The sequence below is a fragment of the Rhagoletis pomonella genome, unplaced genomic scaffold (genome assembly GCF_013731165.1).
Source record: "Rhagoletis pomonella isolate Grant_MI unplaced genomic scaffold, Rhpom_1.0 Rhpom_scaffold_00007, whole genome shotgun sequence".
NCBI lineage: Eukaryota > Metazoa > Arthropoda > Insecta > Diptera > Tephritidae > Rhagoletis > Rhagoletis pomonella.
This window is the reverse complement of record NW_023458561.1, coordinates 12,858,932-12,874,461: the sequence shown is the minus strand read 5'-3', so window position 1 is coordinate 12,874,461 and position 15,530 is coordinate 12,858,932. Positions and strand designations below refer to the sequence as shown.

The 15,530-nt window shown below is 33.3% G+C and overlaps 2 protein-coding genes across 4 annotated transcripts in view; both read left to right on the top strand.

Annotated features, from left to right (window-relative positions):
- LOC118742341 (rho GTPase-activating protein conundrum) overlaps nt 1-15,530 on the top strand; it is a 194,057-nt gene that overhangs the window by 127,320 nt on the left and 51,207 nt on the right. The window lies entirely within an intron of this gene.
- Nucleotides 1,775-2,724, top strand: LOC118743596 (zinc finger BED domain-containing protein 1-like). Its single transcript, XM_036476361.1, has 2 exons — nt 1,775-1,790; nt 1,862-2,724. Exons 1-2 carry the CDS (start codon nt 1,775-1,777, stop codon nt 2,722-2,724), a joined length of 879 nt encoding a protein of 292 aa, XP_036332254.1.

The window sequence follows — 15,530 nt, the reverse complement described above, 5'->3', positions numbered from 1 at the left end:
ATCTACTTACTGTAGTAGCCCTTACAACTTAAGGTTTAAGGTAAGCTTTGCTTTCCCATTAGGTACATTCTAGGGTATTCGCCTTTTAGTCAAAACCGTTTTACGAGTTATTCGAAAAATTTTATATTGAAATTAAGACCATACATTTTACATAGTTTTCATACAGAAAGTTCTTATGTTGGTATGAAGCCATAACCAAAAATTAATTCCGGAGAATTTAGGTGCAAATAATCTACTTGCCTTTGGGCTTTTAAATCTATGCTAGAGTTTTACTGGAGTTGGTCGGTATCATTTCTCGAACCCAACTAACCGAAGCCGACATTCAAAAAATGTAAAAAACTAGTTAATCTTCATTAATACTTCCCAAGGTTCACTGCGCATTTAATTAAGGGTAATATTTTGATGTGTGTTTGTAATCGTAAGCCCAAAAATACATTGCATATTGCACTTTTACAAATGAAATCTTCGGCATATGCAATTCGAAATTGTGATGGCTGTAACTATTGTTCAGCATTAATGCATGTTGGCAACTAGTCAGTCAATTGTGTGGTTAGTCAGCCATATAGGCATTCGCTAGTGAAATTCGTGTCAATGCATAACACAATAGACAATACACTGCATACATATATAAACTCCATACTTATATATGTAGGTGCATATAATGGTAAATTTGAGCGGCTCCTCTACAAACATAGTATTTAAAAAAATATCTTGTAAAACTCAAAATAGCAACGGTTGCCTACACTTTTTGATTTAATGCATACAAAAACACTTACTAGCCGTAGTAAGTACCTGTTCTTATTTTACTCAGCGTTCAAGTATATTTTGATCAAATACTTTATAAAACTTAACCACTGTGCAAAGTTGCACAAGCCCACAGAAAATGCAATGAGTAGATTTGTATGAAAAAATAAATTGCAGGTACAATTTATGAAATTTGTGGCATATTTGCGAAGCAACAGTTGCAGTTACAACTCACTGAATTCAACCGCTCATAAATATGAAAACCTAACTCTAATTCACAGTATTCCGTAACGGAGGTGTATACAGTGCCGATTTGGACGCTTTTTGGTTTTTATTTCGAAAGAAGGTTAAGAGGCGTTTGTAGTTACTTTGTATTTGGGATTTTTAGATAAAAGTGTAACGGATATTAAATAATTTTTTCGATTATTTTCTGCGAGGGGCACGATTAGTGGAACTAAAGTAATTAAAAGAAGTCTGATGAGGAGATTTGGTGATCTTCGAAATAGCTGCCATAACCTCTACCGCTTAGACTTTGTTTCTTTTTCCATTATTCTTGAAATTCGGATTTTGAGCTGGAAAATATGTGGATTCGACAAGATGGAGTCACGATATTGCCGAAACAGAATGGATGAACTCTGTACCAATAGACGAGTGACTAGGGTCTAGTGCAAACATGTCCAGCCTGTAGAAGCTTATATTTATTAAGTTCAGTTAGAAATTCTATTTCTGGGCTATCATACAAGTACGTGTCATTGCATTTGGCATATGCGAGATATTGCGCCCCAATAGAGCTGCAAAACTATCGATGGCACTATCGATAGTATCGATAGTGTGTCTTAAATTTACACTATCGACATTATCGATGGTGTCGTTTTTAGGTTAATACTATCGATAGTTGCAAAACCATCGAATTTACTTGCGACAATCGATAGTTTTTTCTAATTTTGCACTTCTTTTATTTGAATTTAACAAGTTTGTCAAATAAAAAGGCGCGAGGCTGTGGCGTTGAATGAGTTGTAAATAAATTAAAATGTCTCAAGAAAGTGGTAAGCATTATAAAATATATATACGTGTAGTTATATCTATCAATACTGAACGAAAACATTAATATTTGCAGCAACGGTTCATGAAAACAGCGAACCAAATGAATCAGGCAGCGAATGTGAGAGCGTAGTGTGCAAACGAAGCCGAAATGCAATTTCAGAAGTGTGGACTTATTTACAGCGATCCAAGGATAAAACGCGTGCAAAATGTTTGTCTTGTGAAAAAGTATACAAAACCAGCGGCAATACCTCCAATTTGTTGGACCATTTAAAACGCACACATCCTGGTTACAACAGAATGTCGAAACCAAATAAAATAACTTCATTTTTCAATGCATCAGAAACGTATGACTCGCATTCGGCTCGTAAAAAAGCACTTGACAGTGCACTAATGAAAATGATTGCCATAGATTACCAGCCTTTCCGAATCGTAGAAGACGAGGCTTTTTCCGCTTTCGTCAAGTTACTAGATCCGCGCTATGTGATGCCTAGCAGAACCACGTTGCAGAATGTAATGTGCCACGAATTATATGATCAATCAAAAGCAAATCTTAAAAATATTCTTATGAAAGTAAATACTTGTGCTATTTCTACGGATGCATGGACCTCTCGGGCAAACGAGAGTTACTTAACCGTAACCTGTCACTTCATTGAAAATTGTAGCTTAAGAAGCGCAGTATTGTCTACCTACAATCTTTTGGAGAGTACTAATCATTCGGCTGCCAATATTGCCGAGTCCTTGCGAATTGTACTGACGGAGTGGGGCGTTTTAGATAAAGTTTCGAATGTTATCACCGACAATGCGTCATCCATGATTAAAGCATGCGAATTGTTGCAAAAACGACATCTTCCGTGCTTTGCTCACACATTAAATTTGGTTGTGCAAGATGTGTTAGCTTTTGAAAAAGTCAAAAATGTGATAACGAAATGCAAATAGGTTGTGACCTACTTCAAAAGTAGCTCGATCGCTTACGCCAAATTTAAAAATGCACAAGGAACAGGAAAAGTTTATAATTTATTGCAAGAATGTCCGACACGCTGGAACAGTGCATATCGCATGATACTTAAAGCGAATTTTGCAAACTAAGGATATAATTTCCTCTGTAATTTTAAGAACCCCAAAAGCACCCCAGACTTTATCTGCTGACGAAATAGAGCTACTAGAAGAATTAGTTGAATTATTGGCACCATTTGATGACGCGACCATTCAAGTATCTGCAAGTAACTCTGTCACAATTTCGTTAATCATTCCTATCATATGTGGTATCTTTCAAACTCTAAATGAAACGCATAATAAACTAAAACCAAATGAAGGGCTTGCCATATTCAACATTTTGATTGAACGTTTGCAAATAAGGCTTGTCCCCTATGAAAATCGAACCACACCCAAAATGAGTACATTGCTTGACCCCCGGTTCAAAAAGGAAGGGTTCAGAAACCATATCATTGCGGAACAGGCAGCTTTAGCTTTGGAAAATGAGCTTTCTAACATGCTTAAAACTTTGAGTCCCGTAGTTACTGATTTGCCGACACATACGGTAACATCACCAGAATCGTCAACACAACAGCCGAAAATTGCACCGCTCTTTAAGTTCTTAAATGACAAGGTCGCTGGTAAACGTAAATCCACAAGAGCTGATGCCATTATAATGCTTCGTCAATATTTCGAAAATCAAAATTTGCCACATGATTTTGATCCATTAGAATATTGGAAGGTAACAATGGCCGTCTATGGGAATTTAGCTTTTAATAATTTCTGTTCTATGTTTTGTAGACAAATACTGATATGAAAGTCTTAACACAATGTGCTCTACGCTATTTGTGCACTCCAGCAACGTCAACAGAGCCTGAACGAGTTTTCAGCAAAGCTGGATATTTACTCTCCGATTGGAGAGCATCACTCAAAGCTAAAAATGTTGACATCATAATCTTTTTAAACAAAAACAAATGGCTGTGCCCATAATGATCTCATTATATATTTATTTTTATTAAAGTTCCTTAGACAACGTTAATTCCTTGTGTTCACAAAATGAAATAATCTGTATGTGAAAGAAATATATACTAAGTACTTTATTTGAACGAAACAATGGTTTATATATAAATAAAACTTTAAACTTTATCCATTGAAAATATGTCGATACTATCGATAGTGGGCAACCTAAACTATCGAAACTATCGAATGGGGGCACTATCGATAGTTTTGCAGCTCTACGCCCCAAGCGACGATATTTTTGAGAATAATTGGTTTCCCTTTTATGCCATAGCTATTACAAAAAAAATCTTCAGTAGGGCAATGCTTTTAGATCAGTACAGTCCCGCTGAAATCAGTACGAAAGATCATTTTCGGATGTGACGAAATAAGTATTTAGTCGGTGAAAGTCTGCAATATACTGAGTGCTTTCGTTATGACAAATGTATAATCTTATTAAATGTGTGTAGGACAAGCTTCCTATCCTCACCACACATTGCTGAAACTGCTAAATCCCGTGCTTTTCCAAGCCCTAAGCCTGAAATTTTGCATTGAGAAATGTATTCATTCAGAAGCGTCCTGTTCTTCACGATATATCACTGAAACTATTAATTCCAACGATTTTCAATGCCTTCAGAAATTGTTTGACAGCATTTTTCAGTCTTAACTAGGGGTATTCTAAAAAGTCTATGCTGTGTCCAGAAAATGCTGATGGCATGCCTAAATGTGGATTCTATCGAAGACGGTGGTTTAAAAACGTAAACAAAACTAACGATAACAAATCAGTATGAATGATGAATTCAGAGATGCCTTTTCATAAACTAAACTACTAAATAGCGAATGTGCTTGTGCTTCTTAGTAGATTCCGACCGATTGTTCGGCTTCGGTTTCGGTTTGCCGATTAATCGGCATGATTTTCATATTCAGCTGAATGCTCGGCTTCGGCTACCGAAGTTTTTGCCGAAGCCGAACCTTTTTGCTATCTACTTGTAGATTACAATTTTTTTTTTTTGAACATTTATTATAATTTAAAGGTACACATTTATTGTGAATAATAGGTTTAAAAAAAGGTATTGCTTACTTTTTCGGAAAATCAGCTGCCAGCTGAGAACTTCGAGAGAATTTGAAATTATGATTAAGGAATATACATATAAACGAGTTATTAGAGGTGCCGATATTTTTCAATATTGCAATACTGGCTCCCTAGAGTTACTTAAAGCAGTTGCTGAAAAATAACTTTCTGCTCCACCCACCAGCCGCCGCGAGAACGCAAACAAATTGTTGAATTTAAGTGACAACATCAGATTAGAAAATGCCAAACCTCCGAGCGTGTTTCTGCAATGAAAAAGCTTCTGATAAAATCCATTTGGTGTGCGGAAGCGGCGTAAAACTGTAGGTCCCTCGATTTGTGTTACAATATTAAGACGTACACCACAAATTAAAGGAGAAGCTCGGCTAAACATTTAGAAAAAGTGTAAGCACCAAAATATTATTATTATGTTATTAAAGTTCATATAAACAAATATAATTACTACATAACAATGACTTTGCACAGAAACTGAACTGTGACTAAACTAATTTTAAGAACTTTTATTTTAATACACAAGAGAAAATACGTTTCTATGTATTTTGTATTACATGTACGTTGTACAATTAAAACACTAATTTTAAGAAATTTTTTTTTTAATACACAAGAGAAAAATACGTTTCTATGTATTTTGTATTACATGTACATTGTACAATTAAAACAGCAAAATGGAGCTTATTCTTTGACAAATTCGATTTACTTAATTTTAAAGTAAATCATCGGCTTCGGCCTCGGTAATCGGCGGAATGTTAGATTAAAACCGAACGTTCGGTTCGGCTTCGGCTTCGCCGAAAAATCTACCTTCGTGTGGACTCTACTTCTTAGAAATACAAAACGAGACTAATTGCCCCGAACACTAAGAGGCTCCGCCGGGCACGTGATAGTCTTCATTACAAGAATAGAGTTGGCACCGACAAGTACAAAGCGACCTCCGTGGCACACAATTTTCCGTTAAATTCTCAATCTCAATGATCATAAACAAATCTCATCAAAAATTGGAAAAGGTAGGAATTTTTCTAAAACAGCGAGTGTTTATTCATGAACAGCTTTATGTGATGATGTCTAGACTTCAGCTTGCTGAGGATGTAAAACTAAGCTTTGAAAAAGAACTTAATTGAGAATTCGATGGTGATTTTAATGAAAAATTGTGTATGCAAGGAATTTTTTTTTCAAAGTAATTTAATCGCACAATTTTGCACATCAATAATAGGGGCATAATCTTTTCAGCAATTTTGATGCCATACTCAAATGTTGTAGTTGTAATTTTTAGAGCTTCACGAAAACGCTTATTACACTAGAACTAATAAAGCGTTCTAGAAAAGGTTTCTGTTTCCAACGCATTGCTGTCATGTACTGACCAAAACTCAGGAAAATATTTCGGGGTTATAACTATTTCCAGTGATTTAATTTTGTTTAAACCAATTCAAAATACTGAATCGCAAAATGCTCTATTAAAATATAATGTAAACAATGTTAGAGAGAGCGCACGTTTCAAAGTTATGGCATGTCTTCGTTAACACTGTTTACATCATATTTTAATGCAGAAAGGGTATTCATCAAACCTTATAAATGCATTATAAACCGTAATCGTGTAAACTTTATAAATTAACTGCCAAAATGTGTATGGAATCTTGATTACACATTTCTGTTAAATTTATCCAGCGATTTCAGTGAATAAACTTGGTAACTTTAAGCCAATGTAACTCTGTCGCAACTCTAGTTGTGTTTTCTTGTGCAATAATCGGGATCCGCATACAAATTTTGCACGCAAAGAAAAAAACCACGATATGATCCTGATAGAGATGTGGTTAAATTTATGATCCGTTCAGTTAGTTTTGTTTCAATGATAATGTGGGGTTTCCCTTATCATGCAAATGTAGTTTAGACAAAGTTGATACCTGCGTCTACTGAACTTATACTTCTTTACTTGTTTTTCTGTCAACTTGCTTCAAATAAATCGCCTTTATGTTAAATATTTATTTAAATGGATATTATCTCTTTCAAATATAATTTTTTCCCTATTTAGTGAGTTTATTTCTAAAATTTCTTTATCTTCGTGCTCGTAGTATAAAATTTGTGATACTGAGCTCGCTAACCAAAGAAAACTCGGCTATTGTCGCAAGTATAAACGAAAGGAGGGCATGGGCAGAATATCTGTTTGATAAAGTTATCGGTTTACTTGGCATGAAAAAGTGGTATATGTTTAATTTGATCTCATTTTTTTTTTCATTTATGTAAGAGATGAATTTTTAAACTAAGAAGGACTGATATATATACATATATGTGTTGTATGTTCCTTACGGTTTTATATATATGTACATATTGTAAAAGTGTATATCTATTAACGATTATAGTTTAAAATAGATAAGTTTACGGCCCTTAATATGCTAAATTTGTTAAATGGCCCATCAAGTCGATTGACCGTGTATGTTCTTGTGGTGTGATTGTACCAGCTGCTGGTGCGACTTCAAAAGCTATTTGAGAATTTTATGATTGTACCAGCATGGTGTCGTGAGTGGTGAACTTAGCTCAATTTTCTAAGTAAAAAGTCAAAGCCGTGTTTGTGGAATATTAAGTTCACAATATTGCAGTTGTGAATTAAAAAAAAAAAAACAATGTTTAACAAAATGGTAGAAAAAATTATGAAATTTCGGCTCAAATCATTTCGATCTTTCCTCGACCTCATTTGTAAAGAAATAAATATTGTACCAGCACGCTGGTAAGTTATATGCTTCGAGCTTGATGGTACAATCACTTGATAGATCCAGCAAGCTGGTGTCGTATATTTCCCTTTTTATACGAAAAGGTTTTTGGTTGGATAAAATATTAGCTTTTTTCCAGAGTTTATTATTTTTCTATACATTACTTATTGAAAATGTTTGCGTGTATATGTAAGTAAAAAATTTTAGCTACCATTTTTAGCCACAATGACTTTTTTTAGCTCTTTTTTAGCCCTTTTTTAAAGGAATTTGGCTATCATGCTTGCAGAATTGTTGTGTTTCTTATACTTGCAACTTGTACAATATCTTTAGATACAGGCAATAATTTGGCTCGCAGCAAGGAAATGATTGCGCAGTTCAAATAACTGCCGTTTTTATGATTTTCAGGATCCAGGACGCGAAAATATTATGCGATCACATTTCACCCAGTTGTGTTTTAAGCCAGTAGTAATTTGTGAGTTCGTTACTTAAGTCTTTTGTTATGAAGGAGTATTATAGCATTCTCTGTTCTCTCCATTACTTATTCGTGCACACATACATGCTTGTGTATTTACGTTTGCATATACATTTAATGCATATGGGTATACATACAATTTAATTTGAAACCATTCTTAAGCTTGTAAATAAAACTTGCGTGCATACATCCATAGTAAAATACTATATTTAATAATTTCAACGCCTTGTACTTAACTTAACGCAACATGATTTTTTTAGAAATGCCTATAATTAATTGCAAACAATTGTGTGTGCTTATGTTTGTCTTAGTAAAGTAGTTTAAATAATAATGAGCGTGAAAGGCAATGGAATATGTGTATGCAGAAGAAGAATTATGTTTGTACCATCTATTTCCTTGACATCATTAATTATGCTTCTCCATAATTCATGGCAATAGTTTTGAAATAATAAACTGATATGCAAAACTATTTAGTACTATTTAGTACAAAAACAAGGCTAATCAAAAATAAACGAAAAAGTAAAAGGAAACCAGAATATATAGAAAAAAAAAATATCTAAATTGAAGTAGCTACAACAGTATTTTATGTGTTGAACTAAGGTAACCGAGCTTTATAACAACAACAGTCTACCTTATCTCACTATTTGTTTTTGAATCAATAATAGCTAACGGGATCACATCTATTTTTCAAGTATTCCCGTATTAACTAATTTTAATGTTTTTAACCCGCATAATATAACAAACAGACATAAAGTGAAAGATCAATAGTCTCACTCCCATTCGATTTGAGTAAATGAATATATTTATAATGGTTCACAGTTAATTTAACGCTCACAATAACACAATGTAAAGTATTTACGGGATTCAACATAAAATGTGTTTATCAATGTTCTTAAGAATTCTAATTTTTAAATCTTTACATTAGCACAATATTAACAAAAGTGGATTCGTATGCTCAATGTACGACATTCGTTTTTTTTTGTTCTAAAACATATCATTAATATTTATATTTTCTTATACTTTTCACGCCTTGCACAAATTTTCTGTTTAATTTCATCAAAAAATATACATATGGTGACTCATGCCAATTTCTCAAGAAAAGTTTTATATAATATTTTAGACGAGTAGGTTATGGCCCCCTTAGTAAGGCTGAGAACTGAGGGACTCTGTATTGAGCAGTACCAGCGCTTGTCGATAGGATTCGTCGGTCCTCTCTAGCCATATAACCCTCCAGTTATGCGTTGTTAGGGATGGGTTGCAGTACCGAAGTATCTCTTCGATCTCTACTGAAGAGGAAAAATTCAGTAGGGAGCCATAACCGAGCCCACGGACAAACAGGAAACCCCGCGTTTTCCATCGCAATTGGCTTGGCACCCTTCCACACCTCCCCCACCAAGGAAGCTGCCTCTTTGTAAAGGGCACCGACCATTCTTCGGCGCATCTAGTGAGCTTATGCAGCCAATGGGGCCATCCTGTTGGCCCAGGATATTAGATCAGCACACAGACCGCCGGAGTGCTTTATAAAGTAATCTGAATCTATATCTGTATGTGGTGTCTATTAACATGCATTTTGTTTGGGCTTTGAAATATGTTTTTTCTGTTAAAATATTTTTACTTCGCGCAATTAAACTTTGTATTATCGACTTTTTTATTATTATGCTGAATTTCCACTGGGCATTGAAAGACACCATTTTTAATGACAATGTTGGGGACTAAAAAATTTCCATGCCATTACATCCACAAAAATAGCCATTATGTTTGTTTCCACGTAGCATTTTTTAAATGGCAAGCATTTTTTGTCATTTCAATACCTAGTGCAAATTCGGCATAACAGGTTTATTTTCTAATTTTTTGAATAACTTTTTAAAATTCATTTTTCCAAAAGCATTTCATGTTTTAACTCAAATCTCAAAAGTTATATAATCTGATACGGAACACCAAACAATTTGCACAATTAAAAGATTCAATATGTATTTGGTGAATGCCCAACTTAGTCAATAAAATCTTTGTCATTTCATTTATTGTCCAGTGGAATTCCGGCATAGCTCTAAAATCATTTTTTAAAGCCATTCATTGTAAATACTTAACTGATACTGAAATAGTTTGGAAAAAATACATGAAATAACAGGAAAATCAACTACGATTGATACAATTGTTTATTAACATTAAGTATTCATCGAAGGAAAACAACAAACAAACGTTGCATAGATTGGCAGAAAACAGCTTTTTGTAGTAGTAATTACCGCAATTTGCATGTTGTGGCCCACAATTAGCGATGCGAACGAACGCTTAAATCTGCTACGAAAGCGAATGCACATATGTAAATATGAGTTAAGCAATGCCTTTTATAACCGTTTGACGCCTAAACTATCGTTACCATTTTATATCATAATAGATAACAAAGAGGTTACTCTGCCCCTTCCTTTACGATTTTCAATTCTAGCCAAAGAAAAGCTGAATCATTTCAACTTCCAGATCATTTAATATTAGGATGACCTGAGCAATACGGTCCATTTACGGAACTCATTTATTATTAAATAATGGGCACGGAAAAACATTTGTGGAACGTGTTGATCATTTTCTCCATACAAAAAAATTGTCGATCGTACTTTGTATGGATGAAAATGCCTGAACAAAAAATTAAAAAAAACAACAGTTACTTGCAAACTTGCATTTTATTATACAAATTTAAATTTAAATAGATGGTGTGTTCCGATCAAAAAAGCTCCCCACTCAGAATTTTTCTAAGAAATCTTATTAAAAGACTCCGAATTTTTATGAAACTTTGTCGAATTCCTAAGATTACTACAAAGTTTGAAATTTTAATTTACATGGTTTTTATTAGACAAAGAGCTAAAATAGTAAACATTAAACAAACGAAGGGGAAATAGCTAAATAATTCTAAAATATCTCATCCCTATTTATATTTTTACCACTGTATACGGGGGAATTCTCGTTGCTTAGTTGATGTATTGATGAACATTTTTATGTACTTATTTATGGACAGCCGTTTACACATCAAATTTCATGAGTACTTAGTACTCGCGTTTTTTTTTTTAATCTCAGAACATGAATACGTGCAGGGACCCAATCATTATAATCCAAGAAAATTAAAACAGTGGCTCGAAGCGGATTCATTTTAATATTCAAACATTCCAAGCTCTTGCAGAGTTATGAGTAAAATGGTGTTCTCCATTTGTCCATCGAGAGCATGTTCCTAAGACTTTTTCGCTCGTTTTGTTCTTTGCCAGAACGCTCCGGACACTTGCTCCCATTTTGTTCTGTTAAAAATGTTCAAAGAGGGTATTGTTTGCATTTTGTATCTCTTCGAAAATGTTCCCCAGGATTTTTTGTCTATATAATTGTCGTTGGCAACTTCTTGATAATTTTGTTCTCGCTTTCGTTCTTGTGAAAACACTCCCGAAAGTTGTGTACTCATTTCAGTTTTAGGATTGCAGCGTTCTTGGAAATACAACTAGGAGAAGTACATTTAGTTCCGATCTGCATGGTATTATCAAAATATATATTTACCGTTACGTAAGTTACCTTGACAAAAATATGGTTAAGAACTACCTGAAAATCGCGCTTTCCATATACTTAGATATATCAATCCCTTTTTTCAATGACCCAAAGTATCAACTAGTTCCGAATAAGGTATTACTGAAATAGGTTTTTAATAGAAAGAACCATTTGTCGGTTTCGTTGACCCATATGGAACTTTCTCAACTGATGAGTTGGTTCTCGATTTTAATATTTTATATATTTATTTATTTATTTATTACGACTCTTCGAGCCTAGATCAACCCTTAAAGAATATTATTGCATTAGTTAAAATAAAAATAAATGTAAAAAAGAAAAAAAGAAAAAAGTTACATTGCAATATTTTAGATATAAATATGTTAAATTAAAAAATTTTATATTACAATATCCTTAATTGAATAGAAATATGTACCATAAATCCACCCAATCATAGAATCTATCTGATACTTAAAGATTTGGCATACTCATATAGCCTTTTTTTGAATAGGTTAATATCACAATTTTTCACACTTTCTGGCAATTCATTAAAGCATTTTAGCCCCTTGTAAAAAAGACTATTTTTTTCAGACTCGGTTTTATAGTTCGGTAACTTAAAATCATTTCGCTGTCTTGTATTCCGGTTATGAACCTCGTAGTTAAATTTGATACTTGTTCGCAGATAATCGGGTAAATTTCCGTTTTTTATGTTGTTGTTTTACACTCATCCAATTCAAACTTATAAGCATATCTTTTATTGGAGTATCATACCGTTTGCGTAATATAAAGCGCATAGCTTTATTCTGCATTTTTTTGCAGCTTTTCAATTTGAGAATCTTTCATTATAAAGAAAATTGTAGAGCAGTAGATAAAATGAGGCTCAACTATTGATCTGTATACTTTTACTTTATAGTGGCTACTCAAATTTTTACAAGTTCTCTGCATGTACCACAGTTTTGTTGCTATTTTACTAATTGTATAATCAATATGCGAATCAAATTTTAATTTGCTGTCTATTCGGATACCCAGGTATTTAATTGTATTAACGTTTTCAATTTCGGTATTATTTATTTTAATGGGTTCAAAATCCGTAATATTTTTTCTTGTAATTACCATATATTTTGTTTTCTCGATATTTATTTTTAGCCTATTAGCACAAAGCCAAATATGAAGAGCATTTAAATCAACCTGTAGTTTTTCTCTTATATCCTTCTCGTTTTTTCCATTTATTGAGATAAGCGCATCGTCAGCAAATAGTTTAATAGAACTAAATTTCAAAATAGAATTGATATCATTAATGTAGATATTAAATAAAATAGGGGCAAGAACGGAGCCTTGGGGTAGGCCAATCTTGACGTCCACTTTCTCTGATAACGTAGAACCAATGACTGTTCTTTGAGTTCGATTTGTTAAACAATTTTTAAACCAATCTAATTCCACATCTCGAATGCCAATATCTAATAATTTATCGAGTAATATTTTTTGATCAACAGTTTCGAAAGCTCTTTTAAGATCGATGAATACAGCTATGATCGACTTTTTATTATTAAGTTCTTCTTTCCATTCAGCTAAAACCATGTTTAAGGCTGTTTCACACGAGTGCTTTTGTCTAAATCCCGATTGCTGTGGTAAGAGTATATCATTGGTTTCTAAATATTGCACCAGTTGGTTTTTGACGACAACTTCTAAAATTTTTTCGTCACTGGCCAAGGTATTTATTGGTCGTATCTCTTCAGCTTTGATTGTATTTTTAACTTTTTCTATAGGGACAATAGTAGAAGTTTTCCAGATGGAAGGAACTATGCCACTACTCAAACTCTCATTAACTATTTGAGCATAGAAAAAGCCTACATAAGGTACAACATCTTTGACTACTCCATCTGATAATAACTTTTTTTCACCTATCTTGGATTTAAACTTTTTCACAAGGTCTTCGATGTCAACCGTACTAACAGGGTCAAACTTAAAACTTAACTGATTAAATATGTTGACATCTCTATCAACTACTTGAATGTTGCTGCAAATGTCTGTGATGCTATCTACAAAATATTTATTCAGCTCGTTCGCAATATCAGATTCATTATGATATGATTGACCATTTATTACTATTTTTTTTAATTGAAGGATTTTCGTTTTCCATGCTAATTGCCTTTTTTAAATATTTCCACATCGCTCTACTATCGTTACTATTGATATCTATGTTATACTCCATGTGCTTAGCTTTTTTTATTTTAATAAGCTTTTTATATTGTTTCTTAATGGTCCTATATTGATCCCATTCCCCCGATATTATGGCAAATTTCTTAAGTGTAAATTTATGCCTGTTCATATTGGCTAGCTCGCTGTCATACCATTTATTCATAATTTTTAACTGAACTACTTTATCAAAGGTAATGCTTCGCATGACATTTAAAATATTATTATTAATATACAACACCTTACTTTCCAAATCAATTGTATCAAAGTTGCTAAAATCGCATAGGCGTAACTGATTAATAAGAACTTCATTATTATAATTTTCCCATGAAGTTATCTTTATTGAGCTTCTCTTTGTAAATTTAGGGTTACTTTTAAGTTTAAATTGGATTGTTTCATGATCAGAAATTTGGTGATCATCTAACTGTTCACACACTATATCATCAGTGTTAGAAAAAAGTAAATCTATTTTAGTTCTAGATGTATCAGTTATACGAGTATCAAAGTTAACTTTTTGGTGCATCGAGTATGACTTCAACAGATCAATTAGTTGAGTGCTATAAGTTGATGTATTATTGAGATTAATGTTAAAATCACCAACAACAATATTACTCTCTGAAGTTTCGCAATTTCTGCCTAAAACGTTACGTAAATAATTTATAAAATCCGCATCACTTGTGCTGGGTGAGTGGTAAATTACACCGATTTGCCATTTTGGGTTAATATGCTTTAATTGTATAAAAATGCACCATATATTTCTACCTGACGCTTTATTATATTTAATACTAAATTCAATAGAATCATGCACATATATCAGAACACCGCCAGTGTGCCTACTATGCGAATCACATCGCACTAGTTTGTACGTTAGTATGGTTAGCTCTTGATTTTTAACGTGATTTGTGGTACATGTTTCAGCGCATAATATTATTGCTGGATTTACTTGTTCAATTACTTTTTCTAATTCATATTTATTACTCAAAATGCTATTAATATTTAGGTACAGGCAGTTTATATTTTTATCTTTTGATTGCTACTTTCTAGATCTTGATTTACTTTCAAGATATCTTTTAAATGCTGGGCATTCTTTATCAAACGCGGTGTGGTGCACATCCACATCTATAGGTTTTTTTTGAACCAGTTCGCTATAATTTACACAATTAAGAACTTTTGACAAACAATCTTTGCTGTCGTGACTTGCTCCACAGTTGCTACAAGCTTTTTTATTAATGCATTCATCCGCCCTGTGATTAAATCCCAAGCATTTAAAGCACCTAAATACTCTTACATACTCAACAGTAATGCAAGAGTCCCACTCTATATTAATTCTCCTTTGTTTCATTATACTTTCATACGTTTCGATATCAGTCTCAACAAGAGCATTATAATATTCTCCTCTGCGACTATAGTTTTCAAAAATTTTTACAACTTTAAATTCTTTACCCTCACATATGCGGTTTTGCTTTGTAATGCACTCTACTAAGCGTTCACTGCTTAGTCTCTCTGTTAAACCAATAACTTTAAACATCTTAGACTCCCTCTTATCTTTAGATTTCTCCGTTTCAAATTCATCTCCAATTGGTTCCGCTATCTTCTTCTGCACTAGTTCGCATGATTCCTTATTCTTGCATTGCACCACTATTCCGCCGTTGCTAATCTCCTTCACTGTTGTCACATGACATTCTGTTGGTTCTATTACTTTTTTAAGCGCCACTTTCGTATGTTTGTTTTTCTTTGCTTTATCTTTTAGTTTAATAACAATCATATTTTCCCTTTGTTTGGCTGCTTGTGCATAAGACAA